The sequence below is a fragment of the Trichomycterus rosablanca genome, chromosome 26, assembly GCF_030014385.1.
Source record: "Trichomycterus rosablanca isolate fTriRos1 chromosome 26, fTriRos1.hap1, whole genome shotgun sequence".
Taxonomy (NCBI): Eukaryota; Metazoa; Chordata; class Actinopteri; order Siluriformes; family Trichomycteridae; genus Trichomycterus; species Trichomycterus rosablanca.
In genome coordinates this window covers 7339270-7364026 of record NC_086013.1, presented here as the reverse complement: position 1 = coordinate 7364026, position 24757 = coordinate 7339270, and the positions used below count along the sequence as shown (strand labels likewise).

Below are 24757 nucleotides of genomic sequence, written 5' to 3'. Positions count from 1 at the left end.
ATTTCTGAGAGACATATGCTGCCATCAAGGTGACATCTTGTCCTGGTAAGTCCATCGTTATTTAAGTAAATAACTTTATCTACAGTCCAGATCTGTCTTTTATTGAAAAAACATGGTACATCATAAAATGGGGAATCAGACAGTGGTAAACACAAATTGTTAAGCAGCTGAAATTGCAAGCAAGAATAAGCTTACAAATAGTAATTGTTGCAAAACTGTTTTTGTACTTTTTGCAAGTGAAACAAAGGTGCAAAGGAATTAACAAATTCCTGTTTTCTTGCATTTTACAAAATGTCCCAACTTTTCTGGAAACGGGGTCTCTAAGTCACAACTAGATCAGTAGAACAATAACTAAAAAACAAGGTAAAGACCTGGGAGAAGCCAGTGTGATCAAAACAATGTATACAGTCTTGTAACAAAAGGATTTATTTCAAAATATAATGAAACTATAAGGATTTTAATTTAAAGAATTATTAAATAAAAATATTATCCATGTAAAAAGTCCATTCTTCCATCACTGTTTGTGGCATCCTTTGCAGCAAAAAACTTGGTTTCAAACATAAACTAACATTAGTCACAATACAAACAACGACCCAAAATAATCACAGGTTTTTGGATAACCACAATAACGTGCAGTGGAGGCTGCCCTCGGCGCTTGCATGCTGATCCGGGTACTGAGACCGGTGCTTCTCTGAACTGACATGCCTACGACGGCTGCACACTCTCTGGCCATAATATTTCGACTTTTTATTTTTGAAATCATTTCGACTTTATTCTCGAAATCAATCATTTCGACTTTATTCTCGAAATCAATCATTTCGACTTTATTCTCGAAATCAATCATTTCGACTTTATTCTCGAAATCAATCATTTCGACTTTATTCTCGAAATCAATCATTTCGACTTTATTCTCGAAATCAATCATTTCGACTTTATTCTCGAAATCAATCATTTCGACTTTATTCTCAAAATCATTTCGACTTTATTCTCAAAATCATTTCGACTTTATTCTCAAAATCATTTCGACTTTATTCTCAAAATCAAAACTTAAAAATATTTTTTTTACAGTGGCCCTAATCCACCGTCTTACATCCCATCCCATTCCTATCCAGCCTTTGTTTTTTTCAACTAGGGCCCTACTAAATTTACAGGAAAATGTGCTTAATTTCACGGACCTCGTTTTTTACATTTACATTACATTTTCTGCATTTAGCAGACGCTCTTATCCAGAGCGACTTACAGAAGTGCTTCCATAGTAAACATTTCATTTCTCAGTATAAGTAAACAACAGTCAAAGAACACGAATCTGCTGAAACCTGTTAGAACCAAAGTTTTTTTTTTATTTTTTTATTTTTTTTTTTGGAAATGGAAAAAAAAAATGTTAGTGAATAGGTACAAGTCAGCTTAAGTGTTTAGTAAAAAGGTGGGTTTTTAATCGTTTTTTAAAGACAGCAAGAGACTCAGATGTTCGGACAGACAGAGAAAGTTCATTCCACCACTTGGGTGCTAGAACAGAGAAGAGCCTTGATGCTTGTCTTCCTTTAGTCCTGGGTGGAGGCTCAAGTCGAGCGAGACTAGTGGCTCGGAGGTTGCGTGGTACAGAGCGGGGTTTGATTAGGCCTCGAAGGTAGCTTGGGACTGGTCCATTTTTGGCTTTTTAATTACAAATTTCATGATTTCAGATTTTAAAAAAAAGTGCCACATTTCATGGCACAAAATAACACTTAAAAATTGAATGATAGAATAAATGGAAGCTACAATACACAGCACAGCCTACCCTAATACTTGATGGTCTCAAATGTGAAAACACTTGTCTTGACACCCCCCTCTGCATCCACATAATTGGTTGGGAGTTTTCCAAACTCAGTTACACGAGTAGTGTTTTTAGCTGCTTTAGCTTTTGACATCTTGGACATTTTGCCTAACCAACTGCTAATGTAACCAAGCGTTTGCTGAGGTTATAAAGAAAAAAATAAACTGTACATAAACAAACTATCGGGAGCATAATACTTAGAAAACAGCACAGACTACAGAGAGATTATCACATGTGTAGCGAGGCACACTTTTCCATTGATTATGGAATCCCCAAAGGGACAAAATGCACATAATACATAAATACATGCATTAAATTTAAATACATATTATTATGCATTAAATACATATTATTTATTTATAACCATAATACTGCTAATTTTTAAACACCAACTGTAAAATGATTAAATTTAAATATTTAATATTTATTAAATATTAAATATTTAAATAATTGTCCCAACATATTAATCATGTAATTGGTCAACTGGTTGACTTAAGTCAATCATCCTAAAAACAGTTGAGTTCAGGTTTTGATACAGCAAAGCACCCCTAACAAAACCTACTATGAAATGCTATTCTTACTTTATAATAAAACAATGAAAATTCTACGTTATCATCCTACTGAGGAAAAGATTACAATGTTCTATGCACTAAAATAGGTATTTCCTCCTTTGGCTAAAAGTTTTTCTTCTCCTGCCTGCTCAGCACCCAGCTGAAAAAAGCAATCACACACACTCTATCTTTATGGATCTGGCTTAGCACCATCCCAATACTCTGATCGCTAGCATCTGTATCCAACACAAACATCCTTCTTCATCAGTACACATTGTGTTTGACCTGGTCAAGGCATTAAAATACAGCTCATGGGACCATATGCACACTGACACTTTAACTAACTTGAATATTTGAGAACCTGAACAACCAAAGGGTTCAACCCCCTACTTACACATACACTATACAAAATACTTGCATATCCTGACACCGCCATATGTCGTATTACTAGACTATATACAATAATACACATCCTCACAAATAACACTTTAAATGTCACACTTGAAACATGCACAGATGTAACATTCATTAAAAATAACTTTATTTTTTAAATGTTTAGTACTTTGTGCAACCTTCCTTTGCTATCTATTGGATTATTTGCTATCTTGCTATGCATTCTATTTAATCAATTCTACCAATCCAAGATTTGTTTCAAATTTGCCTCAAAATAATCATTCTAATTATTGAAATAAGCAGGTTATGCAACATCTACATTACCTATAAGCAAAAAAAGTAATTGTCTCCTTAATTTAAACAACTGGTTCTGCCACCTGTCGCAGTAACATCTACAATCAGAATAACTGGATGTCACTCACATTGCAGTGGCCCAGTTTTCTTTCAGAATTTAGACAACTGGAACGCTTTCAAAATTTAAACATCTGTCAAGTTTGTCAACAGAATCTCAATGCGGTTCAAGTTAGGACCTTGTCCAGGCCAATCCAAAACCTCAACTTTATTTTTATTTTAAACTATTCATTAGTAGACTCTAAGAACTCTAAAGCCCTTGTGCCTTAAATTGTTAACTTGTTGCCCAACTGTAAATTATGGACTGATGACTGAAAATTCTCCTTTAGAATTTGTGTCATTTATGCCCAGAACCAGCAAAGCATCCCCATATTTTCCTTTTTGACTGTTGAAATTACATAATTTTGCAGATTGTTGAATTAGATTTATGCTGAATGTTACAGGATCCTTGTCGTAAAAAGCAGGCATGTGGTTCAGTAAGGGTTTATGCCAGATGTAATTTTTTATTTGCATTTCGTCCATGGATACCAAGTCTTTTTCTATTAGTCAAATCATAAATGCTAATTTTATCTGAAGCAAGTGATACCTGCAAGTGTTTTGGCTAGTATTTCCAGCTTATTTCACGTTGCTGGAAATGTTCTATTTAGGTGAGAGTCAGACATATCAGAACTAGTAGTAATCTAACCTGGGTGTGTGTAGTCTAAATAAATCCAAACACCAATTACATTTGGTTAATGGAGCAACTAAAAGGGCGAATACTTTTTTTTCCCCACAAAGGTCCTGTTTAAGTCTACCGTTAAAAAATGAAATTATAATTTAAAAACTGTATTTTTATGTATTTCTATATTATTTATTCTTTGTTTTATCTGAAACATTAGACTTTATCAGCATATAAAGCATAGTTCTGCCAAAATAACAATTAAATCAATAAACTTCTAAAAGCATAATGAGAGGTTTACTTAAAAGAAAAAAATAATATGAATGAATGTATGAAGTATATGAACTATTAAATATTATATAGTATTAAATACTACTATATGCATTTTATACTTAAACTACACAATTAAACAAAGCCATGTCATTTACCCTTTACACTATTCTTGCTTTCACTAAAACACACTTTAAAGATTTGTCCTGTTCCTTGACTGACATTTCCATTGCAACGCCATTTGCATCCACAACAACGGCTTTCTTTTTTAAATTTTCATATGTTTTCTGACGCTCTGCCATGGCTGTGCAGGCAGCAATGACTTCATCAGACTCAAAGTCCTCATAATCGTGTTGCAACTCTGGGGCTCCTTCAACAAGTTGCCGAGCCTCATCTTCTTGTGCAGCTTTTTCCTGCGCAGCACATTTTTGATCCCGAAGCTTCAGTGCCCAAGTCAAATCCTCTTTCCACAGTGGGCGTTCTAATGGATGTAGGTGCAATGCCACCTGAAAAGAGCGCACAGCCTGAAAAAATACAAACACACACAATTGAATTACATTTTGTTTTACTATGTAATTTCTACATGCAAATATCTTTTTTGTATAACTCTTGTTTTATTGCAGAATAGACTGGTAGACAATTATTTTGACAATTATTATTACAAAGTATGTAATGCAGCAAAATCTGTTCATAATTTCCTAATATCCACATGCAAACATTTTATTTCTCTGTTATACCTTTTGGTTTTTCTTTTTAAAATATCTAAATGTTCTGTACAAAACTGAATCACAGAAATCAAGAATATAATTATTCAGGTCGTAACTATTTTTATGTTTTACTGACCAACATATTTTGTAAATATAAACACATTTAATGAATTTAGGGACAGAAGCATTTTTAACACTTTTACATTGCTGCAGAGGAATTTCGACCCACTCATCTTTGCAGAACTGTTTTAAATTGGCTACATTAGTCTTGCCATAGCATCTCAGTGGGATTCAAGTCAGGACTCCAAAACTAATTCTGTTTCTTTTGAGCCATTCAGAGGTGGACTTCTGTGCCTTGGATAGTTGTCCTGCTACATAACCAAGTTGTTCATTTGTGACCTCTATAATAGCTCTGACTGTAGATGGAGTCCCAAAGCCTTACCAATGGCTTTTTAACTCCGTTCAGACTGGCTGATTTCCATAAAATGCATTTGCATCTGTATTTAAATACTTTTAGAATGTGGCATCATGTGCTGCTTTTAAAGAGTTTCTAGACTGCTTTAAATTAATGGACAGTTTCTATTTAAGTGAAGTTTAAATTTAACAGGAATAGCAGTAGTCAGTGGTGTGGCCAATTGTCAATTTAATTTGCTTAAATGGTTGCTTTAGGACCGAAGGGGGCAATTACTTAAAGCACCCTAAAGCAAAATGTGACAGATACGCAAAAATATGAAAAATAGGGAAGAAGCAAATGCTTTTCACAGCATGGTCTTTATCAGTGGTCAATGTCAAAAGTTCTTTTCTTAATAAAAATAAATTAATTCAACTCAATCTTGACATCCTTCATTACCACTAAGCAGCAGTGAATCACAGTTTTAAAGAACTATTTGATATAAGACATATAAATGTCAGTATATATTAGGGCTGGCACCGATCCGATACTCTATATCAGTCCGATATTGGCCCAAATCACTAGATCGGATGTCGGAAGAAAAAAAACGTGTAACCCGATCCAATACTGTTGCTTAATGTAAATAACACAATGTAAATAAGGCCATTAAAAAAATTAAAACACACTGATCTACTTAAACTTTAAGCATTAAAAAAAAAAAATCTACTACTGCCACAACTAAAAACTCTGTTTTACGGCACGTCGTATAAAATGTCTACAATTGGAAGATGTGGATGTCAATCAAACGCGATGGACCAATTAAAATTGACGCAGTGTTTGGTTGCAATTTTCCGTTAAAGTTCTGTCACTTTTAAGATTATTAAAATCCAAAGCGCGCTTATTAAAAAACCCTTCTGGATTTTGAAGAGGACATCTGTGGCTAAACGGTAAACGATGTAGTTTGTTTTTATTTCATAACACTAATGGAAGAAATTTCGTTGAGGATGTGAGAGATCTCTAAGCCGGGACAAGATAGATACAGTGGACCCTTGAGTTACGAACGGTTTATCACACGAACATTTTGGGTTACGCACGATCTGTTAACGATCAACTTAACATACGAACAAATATCGGATTACAAACCAAAATTCGCGAAACATGTGATGTCACGAACAAGTTGACTCAGAGCGTGTCTCTTTCTCTCTCTCTCTCTCTCTCTCTCTCTCTCTCTCTCTCTCAAAAAAAAAAAAAAAAATTATAATAATATATATCTTCTTCCTCAGCCTTTGTCCCGTTCGGTTGCGGGGTCGGCTCGTCTGGATCGCAGTCGCCATTTTTCTCGGTCATGAGCTTGGTCTGGGTGGAGTCGTGCAGCGGCGAGGTCAATGTGCAGCGTGTCTGTCCAGCGCTGCTTTGGGCGGCCTTTTGGGCGCTTTCCGGGCACTTCAAGGCTGAAGCCGATGTGTGCAAGTGAAACGGCATCTGAACGAAGTACGTGGCCGTACCATCGGAGGCGTGCTTCACGCATCTTCTCTGAGATGTGAACGACGCCGTAACGCCGGCGAATGTCGTCGTTTCGGACGTGGTCGAAGCGCGTGTTGCCGCTAATCCAGCGCAGCATCTTTGTCTCCATGACGGCAAGGCGGCACTCAATCTCCTTAGTGGTGGGCCAGCACTCTGAGCCATAGAGAGCGACTGGGCGGATGACTGCGCGGTAGATCTTTGACTTTAGGCGATCCTTCGTGCGGTGGTCACAGAGCACCCCGGTAGTGGAGCGCCACTTCAGCCAAGCAGCATTGACCCGCGCGTTGGCTTCATGCTTCAGGCTACCATCAGCCGAGATCGACGAGCCAAGATATTTAAAGTGCTCTGTGCGGGTCAGATCAACACCGCTGACCTTGATTGTGCCGTATACGTTCACATCTGTTGTCAGGTACTCGGTCTTTTTGAGGTTCAGTCGGAGCCCGTTTTGTGCGAGGCGATCGTGCCAGGTCTGGACGAGCAGCTGCAGGTCGGTCTTGTCGTGGGTGGCGAGGAGCACATCATCTGCATAGAGCATAGTATAAGGCGGCGTTCGTTGGAGGTCACGAGTGATAGTGTCCATGACGAGTATGAACAGCAAGGGTGAGAGGACAGAGCCTTGGTGCACGCCTACAGAGATGTGCAGTGGCTTTGACGTTCCGGCAGCGCTTCGAACTCGAGTCTTTGGGTCGCAGTAGAGGAGCTGGACCCAGGTGACGAGTTCCTCAGGCACTTGGTGCTGGCGCAGCGCATGCCAGATCAGTTTGTGTGGGACCCGGTCGAAAGCTTTCTCAAGGTCAAGGAATGCGACGTGAAGCGGCCTCTGCTTCTCGCGATGCTTCTCAATGAGCAGTCGGGCAGCATGGATCGCGTCGGTCGTTCCGCAGCCTTTCACAAAGCCAGCCTGGTTAACTGTCAGCTGGATGAGATCACGGATCCGCTTGTCAAGGATGCGCTCAAACACCTTCATGGTATATATATATACAGTGTATCACAAAAGTGAGTACACCCCTCACATTTCTGCAAATATTTTATTATATCTTTTCATGGGACAACACTATAGAAATAAAACTTGGATATGACAGAGTAGTCAGTGTACAACTTGTATAGCAGTGTAGATTTACTGTCTTCTGAAAATAACTCAACACACAGCCATTAATGTCTAAATGGCTGGCAACATAAGTGAGTACACCCCACAGTGAACATGTCCAAATTGTGCCCAAAGTGTCAATATTTTGTGTGACCACCATTATTATCCAGCACTGCCTTAACCCTCCTGGGCATGGAATTCACCAGAGCTGCACAGGTTGCTACTGGAATCCTCTTCCACTCCTCCATGATGACATCACGGAGCTGGTGGATGTTAGACACCTTGAACTCCTCCACCTTCCACTTGAGGATGCGCCACAGGTGCTCAATTGGGTTTAGTCCATCACCTTTACCTTCAGCTTCCTCAGCAAGGCAGTTGTCATCTTGGAGGTTGTGTTTGGGGTCGTTATCCTGTTGGAAAACTACCATGAGGCCCAGTTTTCGAAGGGAGGGGATCATGCTCTGTTTCAGAATGTCACAGTACATGTTGGAATTCAAGTTTCCCTCAATGAACTGCAGCTCCCCAGTGCCAGCAACACTCATGCAGCCCAAGACCATGATGCTACCACCACCATGCTTGACTATAGGCAAGATACAGTTGTCTTGGTACTTCTCACCAGGGCACCGTCACACATGCTGGACACCATCTGAGCCAAACAAGTTTATCTTGGTCTCGTCAGACCACAGGGCATTCCAGTAATCCATGTTCTTGGAATGCTTGTCTTCAGCAAACTGTTTGCGGGCTTTCTTGTGCGTCAGCTTCCTTCTGGGATGACGACCATGCAGACCGAGTTGATGCAGTGTGCGGCGTATGGTCTGAGCACTGACAGGCTGACCTCCCACGTCTTCAACCTCTGCAGCAATGCTGGCAGCACTCATGTGTCTATTTTTTAAAGCCAACCTCTGGATATGACGCCGAACACGTGGACTCAACTTCTTTGGTCGACCCTGGCGAAGCCTGTTCCGAGTGGAACCTGTCCTGGAAAACCGCTGTATGACCTTGGCCACCATGCTGTAGCTCAGTTTCAGGGTGTTAGCAATCTTCTTATAGCCCAGGCCATCTTTGTGGAGAGCAACAATTCTATTTCTCACATCCTCAGAGAGTTCTTTGCCATGAGGTGCCATGTTGAATATCCAGTGGCCAGTATGAGAGAATTGTACCCAAAACACCAAATTTAACAGCCCTGCTCCCCATTTACACCTGGGACCTTGACACATGACACCAGGGAGGGACAACGACACATTTGGGCACAATTTGGACATGTTCACTGTGGGGTGTACTCACTTATGTTGCCAGCTATTTAGACATTAATGGCTGTGTGTTGAGTTATTTTCAGAAGACAGTAAATCTACACTGCTATACAAACTGTACACTGACTACTCTAAATTATATCCAAGTTTCATGTCTATAGTGTTGTCCCATGAAAAGATATAATGAAATATTTGCAGAAATGTGAGGGGTGTACTCACTTTTGTGATACACTGTATATATATACAGTATATATATATACACACACCGTGAGCGAACATTCGAACAGTGAGTGAGAGAGAAGAAGGAAGTCCGCTGAGTAAAGTATTCTTTCTTTTGTGCAATTACACCTACAAAATACAATACTTTTAATGTTGTTAATGAGTTAATGTTGTTTCTGGTAGATACTTTTATAAAAAAAAGAAGGAAATTTATTATGGTGTATAGTATAGCACACGTACTGTACTGAGATGTGTGGTTTTTTATGTACAGTACAGTACTACTACTGTGTATTGTTGTTTATTATTATTTATTACAGTATTATCCATTCTATAATTTAAGATGAAGGGAAAATATAGTTGTATTTATAACAAAAAAGACCATTTAAGACATTAGAAAGGTTAGGTAAGGGGGGTAGTTTGGGAGGTCTGGCAAGGATTAATTGTATTTACATGATATTCTTTGAATATTACATATTCTTATGGGAAAAATAGGTTTAACTAACAAACATTTTGACTGAAGAACAGCCCTTCGGAACCAATTAAATTCGTAGGTCAAGGGTCTACTGTACATTTGTTTATTTTTATTATTTACTTGTTTTAATTTTATTGTTTATAAATAATATTTTTTATTATTTATTTTATAATTTTTCGCTGCCTCTTCAAGGTGTAGACTTGAGAGTTGACAGATCTAGAATTTAATCTAATTGCTTAGTTGTTTGAGAGGAGAAATGACGGTATCGGATTGGTATCGGTATCGGCAGATACTCAATTTGCAGTATCGGTATCGGACATAAAAAAGTGGTATCGAGCCAGCCCTAGTATATATCTAGATTTAACCCCTGCCACTCCATAAGAGCACTTATTCCAAAAGAAAAGTAAAATTGTTTATTTTTTATAAGTAATTAGAACTGGACAATATCCTTCACTATTTTATCTGACATATAAATCACATAAAACACATCAATCTGGTTCATTAACTGCACAAACATCATCATATAAAAGCATGCAACTGCAACTCTTGCCATTCTCCACCTAAGCTATGTGTGTGTACGAAAACCTAGGGAGCTGACTTGCTGCCTACATAGGCAGCTGCCTCAGTAGAGAGGATTCTAATAAGTCAATGACTTATAAGGCAGGTTATTCGAACGTGCTACTGAGACAGCGATTCCATCGGGTTTCGCTTACTAAGCTAACACAGTTAGCATCTTGCCATTCAAACCAATGGGATGGGGTGGCACAACGCGCTAAACATGTCAACTAACATCTCCCTTCGTGTACTGAAAACGGTTAAATTCGCTGACAAGCCCGAACTTGCAAATAAATGACACTTGTGCAAGTTTATACAAGTTAAAAATCAATAAAAAATGTATTTACGTTTGAAAATAACTCATTAATAGTTCGTTTCCCCACACCGTCAGCCATGTTTTTTTTATTTTTCTGTGAGAGAAGAGCTGCCGCACTGAATGCTGGGATTGCCTTGATCACTAAGGATGCTTCCGATGCTCACTCGTTCTTAAGTCAAAATAACATTGACATTTTAAGATGCCTTATTAGACATCATATTAAGGCATCTAAGATTTCGAACAGCCTCATTCTCGGGAGCGCGCGTAAGATGATGTAAATGCTGTGATTTGGTTTGATGCAATGAAAGGCAGATAATTAGCCAAATCCTCCTTTCATTTTTCATGATCAATCGCATATTGTTTGTGGTCAATTAAAATAAAACATTAAAAATTATTATAACCATACAACCAACTGACCAACCAACCATATAATGTCCACAGTTCACATAAAGCAATGAAAACCATAATGTGTGAGAGAAAATTGTTAATTTACACTAAAAGAATTCATACATAATCAATTACTATAATCAATATAGATATGCTTATGGCATGATTGTCAGTAGTCGTATTCCAATATTTCAAGAACACTGCTACAACAGAATGTTACTGGATGTGTACGTGGTGTACTTAATGTAAGAGCGTCGATTGCATTGTATGACGTCCAGAACTGGTATAGATCAGTTCCTATGTTCTAGCTAAGAAATCTCTGTTAAAAGTGGAATCTTCCACAGTCCTACAAGGACACTAATGGGTGTATACTGTATAAGGGTATTTCCCCTGTATTATCACATTTACAGAGTTTCTGTGTGAGACTTTTTTGATGTGATCCTTCTCTGCAGACAAGATTAAAACTTTTTTTCTACTCACAATCCAGTCTCTGAGCTATTTCACTGAGGGTTTTTCCACCACGTAAAAAAAAGAAAAAAAATAGAATCTGCCGTTTATATAATGCAAAACAATTTTGCCTCAAAATTACCTTAACAGTTAGCTGCTAATGCTAAACAATGGCATGCTTGTACTCCGTCTTGTTTTGGCACATTCAAAGCATACTACTGACATAAATTCAGCATCTATTCTTTTAAATGCAAACCTCCATGTATTGTTTTACTGTTCAAAGGTTGAGCAACGTTAAATCTATTTAGCATTTCAATTTGGCACTGAATCCTCTGCATACACAACATTGCCCTATTAACCTAACTATATTCAGATAAAACCTAGTGCTGTTAGCTGCTTATCTAGCAATATTATTCAACTAAAATCAGTTAATCCAATCTCCGAAACTAAGCTAACCTCATTGCTTAACAAAGTATTTGTCTATTTTGTCTACTTGACCCTATTTGTTTGTTTATCTGGATTTTAACGTCATGTTTTACACTTTGGTTACATTCATGACAGGAACGGTAGTCACTCATTACACAAGGTTCATCAGTCCATACAAGATTATATCAAACACAGTTAGGGACAATTTAGTATCTCCAATTTACCTCACTTGCATGTCTTTGGACTGTGGGAGGAAACCGGAGCACCCAGAGTAAACCCACACAGACACGGGGAGAACATGCAAACTCCACACAGAAAGTACCCGGACCGCACTTGACCCTATTTAAACACACTTAAGAGTGGTTAGCTGAGTAGGAGCACCTAAGAGCACTATTCGGCCCTTGAGCAAGGTCCTTAACCATCAATTGTTTGATCTGTATACAGTCACAATTGTAAGTTGCCAATTACATTTGATCTAAAGTGGAAGTTCTGACTTGAATCCCGTTGTGTTTCTGTGACAAGATCTTAAATGGACAGTTCATGTTCCAATGCTGCCAAATTAAAACAATTTTGCAGGAAAGAGTGAGCTAAAATTCATCCACAGTGATGTAATTTGATTTAATTGCAATTGTGCTCAAATATGGCATAACCAGTTACTAGGTTTATGTCATCCTGTGGCTGTTGAGTGACATTCCAATAAGCTGGTCTGCCAGTCAATAGTTTTGTCATACAAAATGTCTGCTGCTTGACCTTGTTATAAACCTATTTATTTAAGGACTGGGCGAAAAGAAAAAAAGGAGCATTCCAATTGTTCCAACACAGTGTTTAATTCATCTTTGTATACCCTTTTAAACACATCTCCCTCAAGGGTACAAATAATTCTGGAGCTGACTGTATACTGATTTCAATAACAGCAACAAATCTACCCATACAAATGTGAGTGAATAGACAAAATGGTAAAGACATCAGGTCTTGTAAAGTTGTACTACAAAATAATACTGTTGAAAGTTTCTTCTACAGATAACTTTGTCGAGTTTTAATACTAATGCAACAGCACTGGTACTTACAAGATTAACTTCACCAAGGTTTAGCTGGGCACGACCTAAAGTCTGCCGTGCCTCCCACCACAAGGGGCAAAGCTTGACTGCCATCTCTGCTGCCTGCACAGCGGGGAAAATCTCCTGAAGTATTGTCAGCACCTAAATCAAATGGCAAAGAAAACAAGGAAAGAGTAAGAGAAACAATCACATAATAAAAACATATTTTAAAATATCAGCAAGATGATGCCAGGCCTCAATTTGTATGCATTAAAACAAAGTAACTATAGACAGAAAATGCGTGTGCTTGACTGGCCTGTCTGCAGTCCAGATCTGTCTCTATATATGGTGCAGCATGAGACAAATGGTGTTCTCAGTTCCCAAACCATTAAAATGTCTCTATCTATGATGGAACACAGATGTAAACACGCCCCACATCCCAACTTTTTTGAGTGGGTAACAGGCATCAAATTCTAAATGTGTTTCTTTTTACAAGCTACAAAGATGATGATGATTAGCAAAAAACATAGATTTTTTTTTCTTTCTACTTCATCAGTAAAATAAAGATTCAAGATAATTAACAAATCATAGATTATTTTATTGTTTTACAAAACTTTTCTGAAATGGTTTTGTACTTCATTATTTTCTAATAAATAACTGCTGCCATAGTAACTGCTGTATGTATGTTACAAATCTTTGCACTGTCCTATACTGTCCCTTTTTTATGTTTCTTTTTTTTTTTTTACTGTGTCTGTTGTCTTGTTGTCTTGTGTCTGTTGTATTTACTGTATTGTTTGTTTCACTTTATGTAGATGTGTGTATTCCTTTGGTGTTTTCTGTGTTTGGGAGTTACAATAGATTCAGATCTCTCCTTTGTTAAACACTTTAATAATATTACTAGAGTTGCATTCTTTCATCTGCACAATATCTCTAAAATAAGAAATATATTTTCTGTTAATGACGCTGAAAAACTGTCCATGCATTTATAACTTCTTGATAAGATTACTGCAATGCTCTTCTCACTGAATGCTCTGGTAGATCCATAAACAAACTCCAGTTGGTTCAAAATGCAACTCGAACAAGAAAGTTCGATCATATAAGTCATGTTCTAGGTTCTAGGTCATATAAATTTGTTATGGTCAGGAATGTTGGGTTGGTGTTGTTCTGCCTCTCCTCTCCAATCACTCTGGTTTGTTCACAGTGGGGGAGGTGGGCGCGGACATCCTGTGAAAGCCCTGATGACTGTGAGTCTCAAGCTGTTCTCTGCAAAATGGGCATTTTACTCTTAATGATTTCATATCACATTTTAACTACATTTTCTGTTGTTTACCCAGATGTGGTTCTGATGGAAACCTGTTTACCCACCCGAGGTTGAAGACTGCAAGTCAAGACTGCTGTGCTAACAATGCTGCTCCTGCTAGATATGACAGAACCTGGTGTGTTTGCACCGAAAATGTCCAGAACTTACAACAGACTTTATAACAGACTGGACTAAATAATGAATAACTCCAGTTGCTTGTTTATTCTTTTTGCTAGTTATAACTTTTGGTTGAAATAAATTTTTGTGTATGTAGGATTTGTGTAAATCCTATTCATAATAACTATTCTCCAGGCCACCCAAAGAGGATGGGTCTCTGTTGAGTCTGGTTCCTCTCAGGGTTTCTTCCTGTAATTGTTAGGGGAGTTTTTCATTGCCACTATCGCCCTCGACTTGCTCAATAGGGGGTTTTGGTCTGCCAGACCTGGATTCTGTAAAGTTGCTTTGAGACAATGTCTATTGTAAAAAGCGCTATACAAATACATTTGACTTGACTGCATTACAGTCCTACATTATTTAATTTCACTGTGTACTTGAATACAAACCCTATTGTTAAAAATCGGTGATTTGTTAATTCTTTATTTAAACCTTTATTTAACTTTGGTACTAAAACATGACTTTTGATGTTTCGGCTGACTTTTGTCAAAATAAACAAATTATTTATTTGAACCCAGCAACGCACTAAAAAAAGTGAACAAAGGAGCAAAATTTCGCTAGCATACCAGCGCTGGAATTTTGAACTGTCTGAATTTGAATCTCAGCTCTGCAACATGTCGGCTGTTTGCCTTAAATCAAAATATTGTAGATTATAAAGAAGGGGACTGCCTTTGTAGGTTATCATTTTTATGTACTAAGACAATATTTAATGTTTTGGCCAAATAAATATACATTTATTATTTTTGACATCAAAGCATATTTTGACAAGGCTGATAAGCTTAAAAAAAAAGCAATTTATCAAAATGAAAAAGACAAGTAAAAAAATAAAAATAGAATTCAGAAAAGAACTGCTTAAAAAGCAGTGAAAACAAGCATCACAACTAAACACTTATTTTGAGCAAAAGTGACTATGCTCAAGATATAGATCATGTCTAAAAAGGATAATGCATTGAAAACACATTAATACCTGTGATTTCATCTCATAAAGGACAGCCTTGTCTGGAGTAAGCTGAATGGCCTCATCCCATTTTTTCACTGCCTCCCAGTGTCTATAGAAAACCCATAAAATGTTTAGAATCATATTTTAATTTAATTACTAGTTTAAAAAACTGTATCCAAAGCATTACATTCTAAAACCACTATTAATGTGACAAAATATCTACACATAAAACAAAACATATACAATCATGGATGCACAGAATACACTTGAAAACCAGCAATGTCCGCTGGTTTGTCTAGCATAAACCATAACATCATAAAAAATAAATCTTTCTTATATACAGTACTGCATGTCATTGCTCCTTGTCATGCTTTGCACAGTGCTAACAATTGCCTTTGTGCTTCGCAGTGTCTCAGCTAAAATAAATTTAAAATGATACTTTATAGTTAAATTAACTTACTTTTGAAATCCTTATATGTGGAAAATGCATGCTGCCCTCAATGCATAAAATTTTACTATGCGCATCTTTCATATTTTCCACACTAACAAATTTTTAACTCACATTTACAACCCCAAATTAAAAAAGTTGGGACAGTATGGGAAATGCAAATTAAATAAAATGCAATGCTCCTTACATTTACTTTGACCAGACAAAACATTAAATATCTCAGGTTCCAAAGTAAATGCTGTCCTAACTTTTTCTGATTTGGGGTTGTATTTAATCTACCTTACAAGCGAGATTAAAGACACCAAGTTGTCTTGACAACTTTTTTTTAATATTGAAAAACATACAGTGAATCTCCCTGTGACTGCCCATTGGTTATAATGAAGGATTTGGAATCATTAAACAAAATATGGTGGTACAAAAAGTGAACTTTCACATTATTTACAACCCCAAATCAGAAAGTTGGGACAGAATGGAATATGCAAATAATAATAATAAAAAAACCCACACACAGTTTCTTACATTTACTTTGACTTTTATTTCATTGCAGACAGGATGAACATGAGATATTTCATGTTTTGTCTGGTCAACTTCATTTCAAAACTAAACCCCATTCTCGGAATACATCTGTCAACTGCCAAAATGTATTTATTGAATTAATCTTAAAAATCTTTTCACAAAACCTTAAACAGTTTTCTCTTAGTTTGATACAGTTTTCAAATCTGATTCAACCTTTTTGCAAAACTCTAAACACATTCTCACTGACAAAACACATTTTGCATGGTAGTGCATTTTGATGCAAAAAGGGGCACATGCAGGCCACAAAGGTTAAACACAACAAACACACTATTGTTAACACACTACAGATAAAAACTGTGCACACGTGTCCTATCATTGATTAGTATTAAAATTACAACCCCAAATCAGAAAAAGTTGAGACAGTGTGGAAAATGCAAATAAAATGCATTTCAGGCCTGCAACACATTTCAAAAAAGTTGGGACAGTAAAGCATTTACCACTTTGTAATGTTGCCATTCCTTCTCACCACACTTAAAAGGCATTTTGGCACCGAAGATACCAAGCAATTTACCCATTCTTCCTGCAAACACGTCTTAAGATGTGCAACAGTAAGGGGTCATCATCATCACATTTTTCATTTCAAAATTCTCCACACATTCTCTATTGGGAACAGGACAGAACTGCAGGCAGGCCAGTCCAGTACCCGTACCCTCTTCTTCCGCAGCCATGCCTTTGTAATGTGTGCAGTATGTGGTTTTGCATTGTCTTGTTGAAAAATGCACTGATGTCCCTGGAAAAGATGACGACTTGAAGGCAGCATATGTTGCTCTAAGACCTCAATGTACTTTTCTGCATTAATGCTGCCATCACAGAAGTGTAAATTACCTTTGCCAGGGGCACTGACACAGCCCCATACCATGACAGACTCTAGCTTTTGGACTGGTTCCTGATAACAGTCTGGATGGTCCTTTTCGTCTTTGGTCCGGAGCACACAGCATTCATCTTTTTTCCAAAAAAGAACTAGAATGCTGATTGATCTGACCACAATACACATTTCCACTAAGGATGTCCCGATCACGTTTTTTTGTTCCCGATATCGATCCCGATTATTAATTTTGATCCCGATCCGATACCGATTCTCAAACCGATACTTGTATTTTCTAGATATTGTCTAGATAAGAACTAGATAATACTGTTCACACAGTGCACACTTCTAGTACATTACAATTATTCAAATTAATCCAGTGTATATGTTTAACAACTAAATAGCTCTGCAGTGCTGAAGGGAAAAATGCTGCATCCAAGCTATTGCTTAATGTTTTTGTATTTTTACAAAATCAATCAAAATGAGTGAGATAATTAGTTTTACTTTAAACTTTACATTCAAAGAAAAAATTTTTTTAATGCAGTGATACACTAAAAATGAACAGCAATCTGTGTAGCAGCTTAACTTGAATATAGAAGAACTTATAAAAAGTTACTTAAAAGCATTACAGTAAAACCTGAATACCAAAATAAAATGGAAAGGCTCTTTTGTTATGAAGGAAAGGCAGTTCTTAAAGTGCTTGTATTGTGACAATGGTTTGATGGACGTTTGTACACGAAGTGAGTGTGTTTTGACCCTTTAGGCCTTCCATAGAACATGAAATAGCGTGCTTGACTCAACTGTCGGCTATTCGGTACCGTAACAGAAGAAGTTAATAAAGTGTTCTGCTCCCGACAATATGTGAATATACTGTGCATTTATTTCTTTATTAAACGAGTGCATCACTACATTGTTTTGTAAACCGGTGTGATCCTTAACTCACACACACTCTCACACATGAACGCAGCTCTGCTCCCACCGCCTCGTGAAACGCTCACACTGCAGACGTTACACTTCACTGTTGGACTTGTTTTACTTTTCAATTTAAAGTATTTCCACACAGCGGACATGCTGACGTAACACAAAAGATCGGGATTAAGATCGGGTTTAGTAAAGCCGATTCCGATCAATTAAAAAATGCCTTGATCGGCCCCGATCCCGATCTTTGAGATCGGATCGGGACATCCCTAATTTCCACTGTGTGATGGTCCATCCTAGATGACTCAGAGCCCAGAGAAGACTACGCCACTTCTGGACATGGATAACATAAGGCTTCTTTTTTGCACAATAAAGTTTTAAGTGCCATTTGTGCATGTAACTCTGTATTGTAGTGCTTGACAAAGGTTTGCCAAAGTATTCCCTTGCCCATGTGGTTATATCAGCTATTGTTGAGTGGTGGTTCTTGATGCAGTGCCATCTGAGGGATCGAAGATCACGGGCGTTCAGCTTAAGCTGGGCCCTTAGCCTTTATGCACTGAAATTCCCTTCTGATTCCTTGAATCGTTTAATGATATTATTTACTGTAGAGGGAGAAATATGCAAATCCCTTCCAATCTTTCTTTGAGGTACACTGTTTTTAAACATTTCACTAATTTTCTCACGCATTTGTTGACAAAATGGAGATCCTCTGGCCATCTTTGCTCATCAAAGACTCAGCCTTTGACATGATTACCATCACCTATTTGGAATCACATCATTATTTAGTTTTTTTCTCCTCATTACTAGCTCTAAATTGCCCCCATCCCAACTTTTTTTGGAATGTGTTGCAGGCCTGAAATGCAGGAATGGAGGTTTATTAATAAATGAAATGAAGTTGAGCAGACAAAACATGAAATATCTTCGGCTCAAACTGTCTGCAATAAAAAAAAAGTCAAAGTAAATGTAAGACACTGCATTTTTATTTCATTTGCATTTTCCATACTGTCCCAACTTTTTCTGATTTGGGGTTGTAAATTATAACATATGGATGTATACTAAAGTCGTCTTTAAAATGATGTAGTTATTTTTTACAACGATATGGTAAGGGAGGCAACTGACTGTTTTCCCTGCAAGGGGGTTGTGTCCCCCCCAGACCCTCAAGGATTTTTGCCCCTGTAAACAGTAAAATGTACAAATATGGCCACAGAATATTGGCACACCAATAAAATACGCTAGCCCACCAGTGCTGAGATCTTGGGCTGTTGAAGCTCAGCTCTGCTATCAGCTACCATTGCTTACACAGACACATGATTGGCTGTGCATCTGTAAAAAAGCGGGACAATGTCTGAACAGGGTTTCCTGCTGCAATTACTGGCCTCTGCTGGCCGTTCAATGGCGCCTGTACAGGGGATAATGGAGATTGGTGCATGACTCTCAGTGCGCGAAACAGATCCTCATATGAACCCGCCTCGTGTGGTACTGCATATGCCAAATTATATACAACTGAAACATTTTAAGGATTAGTAGTAGTATGGATGAGACAAGGTTCATAAAATTAATACATACCAATTTCTCCAGACCAAAAAAGAAAAGGTTATCCAGATTATTGTCAACACAAAAGCCAGTCTCTGTCAAGTTAGTGCACGTAGCAGGTGAATCAGAGTCAGAGTCAGAGAGGTTTTATTGACATTTCAGCTACATACAAGTACATATTCAAACTAAACAGCGTTCCTCTAGGATCACAGTGTAACACGGTACAAAAAGTGCAAGACAAAACAGTGTAAATACAAAACAGTGTAAGTACAACAATAAATACAAAAAATCCTATAATAAATAACTACAAAAGATATTCCTAATTATCCCTAATCTAAACAAGTAATTAGAAGACAGGACTAAAGACAAGTGTTAGTACATGATGGTGAATAGATGGTACAATGGTTCATGAGGTAGTGACATGTTGTACATTAGCAGCGTAAGATTAACAATGGAGATAAGGTGCCTAAAAAGTAAATAAGGTGCAAAAATACAAAAAGACTTTTCAATATTTGAATAAACAGGTAAAAACAGTCTAACAGTCAATCAATGACCCTTTTAGGAAATTCCCAGCTTGTTTTAGCAAAACAATGTCAAACCACATTCTGCATGTGTTAGGAAAGTGTGCTGTCAGAATAAAAGATACGGTTGCTAGACTAGCCTGTCCTAAGTCCAGATCGGTCTTTCATTTAAAAAAATGTATGAAGTATTATGGAGCATTCTGGTGCCTAAGCAGGCTAACTCTAGCTGCTTAAATGGCTATAGGCCAGTAGCACTTACACCTATCATTGCAAAATGCTTTGAAAGACTGGTCTTAAAACATATCAAGGTCATCCTACCTCCAGCCCTGGACCAGCATCAGTATGCCTACAGGGCACAGAGAATGCAATTGCTATGGGTCTCCACATAACACTGAACCATCTGAAACAGCAGAGAACATACACTGACCAGGCATAACCTTATGACCACTGACAGGTGAAGTGAATAACACTGATTATCTCTACATCACAGCACCCGTTAGTGGGTGGGATATATTAGTCAGCAAGTGAACATTTTATCCTCAAAGTTCATGTGTTAGAAGCAGGAAAAATGGGCAAGCATTAGGATTTGAGCGAGTTTAACAAGGGCCAAATTGTGATGGCTAGACGACTAGGTCAGAGCATCTCCAAAACTGCAGCTCTTGTGGGGTGTTCCAGGTCTGCAGTGGTCAGTATCTATCAAAAGTGGTCCAAGGAAGAAACAGTGGTAAACCGACGACAGGGTCATGGGCAGCCAAGGCTCATTGATGCACGTGGGGAGCAAAGGCTGGCCCGTGTGGTCCGATCCAACAGATGAGCTACTGTAGCTCAAATTGCTGAAAAAGTTAATGCTGGTTCTGATAGAAAGGTGTCAAAATACACAGTGCATCACAGTTTGTTGCGTATGGGGCTGCATAGCCACAGACCAGTCAGGGTGCCCATGCTGACCCCTGTCCACCGCCAAAAGCGCCAACAATGGGCACGTGAGCATCGAAACTGGACCATGGAGCAATGGAAAAAGGTGGCCAGGTCTGATAAATCACGTTTTCTTTTACATCATGTGGATGGCCGGGTGCGTGTGCGTCACTTACCTGGGGAACATATGGCACCAGGATGCACTATGGGAAGAAGGCAAGCCGGCGAAGACAGTGTGATGCTTTGGGCAATGTTCTGCTGGGAAACCTTGGGTCCTGCCATCCATGTGGATGTTATTTTTGACACATACCACCTACCTAAGCATTGCTGCAGACCATGTACACTGATTCATGGAAACAGTATTCCCTGATGGCTGTGGCCTCTTTCAGCAGGATAATGCGCCCTGCCACGAAGTAAAAATGGTTCAGGAATGGTTTGAGGAGCACAACAACGAGTTTGAGGTGTTGACTTGGCCTCCAAATTCCCCAGATCCCAATCCAATTGAGCATCTGTGGGATATGATGGACAAACAAGTATGATCCATAGAGGACCCACCTCGCAACTTACAGGAGTTAAAAAATCTGCTGCTAACATCTTGGTGCCAGATACCACAGCACACCTTCAGGGGTCTAGTGAAGTCCATGCTTCGACGGGTCAGGGCTGTTTTGACTGCAAAAGGGGGACCAACACAATATTAGGAAGATGGTCATAATGTTTACATTATTTTTGGCATTTAGCAGACGCTCTCATCCAGAGCGACTGACAGAAGTGCTTCCATAGTAGACATTACCTACTCTAGTTTAAGTAGACAACAGTTCAAGAACACAAATCTGCTGAACTCTGTTAGAACCAAGTTGTTTTTTTTTTTTCCACAATTAAATGAGAATAAGAGCGTTAGTAATTAAGTGAGTAAGTACAAGTCAGCTTAAGTGCTTAGTAAAGAGGTGGGTTTTTAATCGTCAGACAGCGAGAGACTCAGATGTTCGGACAGAGGAAGTTCGTTCCACCACTTGGGTGCAAGTACAGAGAAGAGCCTTGATGCTTGTCTTCCTTCAAGTCTTGGGTGGAGGATCAAGTCAAAACAGACTAGTGGCTCGAAGGTTGCGTGATACAGAGCGGGGTTTGATTAGACCTCAAAGGTAACTTGGGGCTGGTCCATTTTTGGCTTTGTAGGCGAGCATCAGTGTTTTAAACTAAATGCCTGCCACTACAGGAAGCCAGTGAAGAGAACACAGCAGTGGGGTGATGTGGCAGTGTTTAGATTGGTTAAAAACCAGATGGGCAGCTGCATTTTGAATGAGCTGCAAGGGTTTAATAGTGGACATAGGAGCACCTGCCAGGAGGGAGTTGCAGTAGTCCAACCGTGAGATTACAAGTGATTGCACAAGAATCTGAGTGGCTTCCATGGAGAGAAATGGCCGAATCTTCCTGATGTTGTAGAGGAGGAACCAGAATGATCTTGTCATGTTGGCTACATGAGAAGAGAAGGTCAGCTGGTTATCCAGGACAACACCAAGGCTTCTTACATTATCAGATGGTCTGGGAGTCATCAAGAGAGATGACTAGATCCTGGGTTACAGATTGATTTCCAGGAATAAGTAATTGGTCTCTGAAATTCCATGTACATCTGGATCAAAGACTTCCTTTCCAACCGCCTACAGAAAGTCGACCCCCATTTCTCCTCAAGCCAAACCCTCAGCACCGGAACGCCACAAGGATGTGTACCCCTCCTATATTCTCTTTACACATACAACTGCGTTGCAAACATACCATTCAAACAAAATTATTACATTTGCAGATGACACAACAGTGATCAGGGATGGGGATAAAACTGCCTACAGGGAATAAATCTGCAAATTAACAGAGTGGTGTTCACTGAACAATCTGTCGTTGAATATCTAAAAAAACAAGGAACTTATTATTGACTTTAGGAGACACGGTGAGAACCTCACTCCCTTAAACATCAAAAGAAAATTGCAAAGAGTCTCCAGCATTAAGTTTCCGGAGACCTAAATCACAGAGGATCTCACCTGGACCACAAACACCACCACAGTGGTCAAAAAAAGCTCAACAGCAGCTATATTTTCTGAGAACACTCAGGAAAAACAACCTGTCTACGGAGCTTTTGGTGACGTTCCACCACTGCTCTGTGGAGAGCATACTGACATACTATATTAATGCATGGTATGCCAACTGCACAGTAGCAGACAGGAAAGCCCTTCAGAGGGTAATACACACTGGCCAAAAATTATTGGTCGGTCCCTGCCCACACTGGAGGACATCTTCAGAACTAGAGATAGATGGATGGATGGATGGATATTGATCCAGAAGGAAATTAAAGTCCCAGTAGCATTATACATCAATGACACACCATAAAAATGTAACAATATAAATTCGAAAAAAACAGCACAAACAAACAACCAAAATTGAAAGTGTTAGAACATCAAGTTCTTTTTAAAGAAAAATCTTGCTGCTCAGATCTTTTAATCCAGTGTAATTTGCTGAATATAAGAAAAGCGGTCTTGAAAATCTTGGAAGTACTCATCACACACAGACAGACTAATAGTAAAAGACAGAGTAAAACTTCCAGTTTATTCTATGAAATGGGCTAATATATATTTATAGTTGGTGTAGTACGTGAGAAATGTGAACCTATTTCTAAACTTGGTTCAATTTTAATGGTAATGCATAAAGAATACTTTTTACAAGCACAGCCTAGAGCCAAATGGTTAGGGTACTGGGGTTGGTGGGGACATAAAACCTGTTTACACAGGTGCTATGGTTAACTATTGCTGGAATGTGAACCAGCGGTCAGAATAAGGTCAAGTTACCAAAAGTTTATGGACACCTTCATATTATGTCTTTCAGAAAGTAACCAGAGCTTTACATATATTGCATAACTACAGTGCAGTTATCGTAGATTTTCGAAGATTGTTATCCACGTCGGCACTAATGATGTTCATTTACGGCAGTCTGAGGTTACTAAGAGTAATGTTAAAGAGGTGTGTGAGTTAGCTAGGTCGATGTCTGAGGCAGTAGTGTGCTCTGGCCCCTTACCGATTCGACCCAGTGGCGAAACCTACAGCAGGTTGTTGTCGCTGAACCGCTGGATGTCTAAATGGTGCTCAGAAAACTGCATTGATTTTGTAGATAATTGGTCCACCTTTGAGGGAAGGCCTGGTCTTTTGAAGCGGGATGGTGTCCACCCCACGTGGGAGGGTGCTGCTCGCATTTCTTGCAGCATAGGTGACAGGCTTTTCCACCGCGTTAGTGTAGCGGCAGATAGTGTTAAATGACTATCCAGAGCCAAGACCAGGCAGCAGACTAACAGGCCTAACCAACTGTCTGCGAGTCGCCATCGGACGTCACCCGGAATCCTTAGGTCACAAACCATTGAGACGGTGTCTGTTTACCGTGGCAGGTGTAAGCCAAAACAAAATCAAAAAGTATGTCATAATAACTTAATTAAAATTAATCTAAATGAGCATCATGAAAACCATAGTAAAGCTAAACTAAAGTTAGGACTTCTAAACATCAGGTCACTTGCATGCAAAACAGTAATTGTAAATGAAATAATTACAGATAATAGTCTTAGTGCACTTTGTTTAACTGAGACCTGGGCTAGACCTGATGAGTATCTAGGTTTAAATGAAGCATCTCCTCCGGGTTACAGTTATGAACATAAGCCACGTCTTAGTGGTCGTGGTGGAGGAATAGCCGCAATTTATGACAAGGACATAGGTCTTACTGTAAAATCAACTCCCATAACAAACTCG

The 24757-nt window shown here is 38.6% G+C and overlaps 1 protein-coding gene across 2 annotated transcripts in view; it reads right to left on the bottom strand.

Annotated features, from left to right (window-relative positions):
* Nucleotides 1–1329: 1329 nt before the first annotated feature.
* The window catches only part of ttc33 (tetratricopeptide repeat domain 33), a 62151-nt gene continuing 38723 nt past the window's right edge, over nt 1330–24757 (bottom strand). For both annotated transcript variants that reach the window (XM_062988419.1, XM_062988420.1), the window contains 3 exons: nt 15296–15377; nt 12885–13016; nt 1330–4560 (listed from right to left, as the gene is read on the bottom strand). In XM_062988419.1, the coding sequence (XP_062844489.1) occupies nt 4198–4560; nt 12885–13016; nt 15296–15377 (577 nt within the window). In that variant the 3' untranslated portion in view covers nt 1330–4197. The remainder of the gene's footprint in view (nt 4561–12884; nt 13017–15295; nt 15378–24757) is intronic.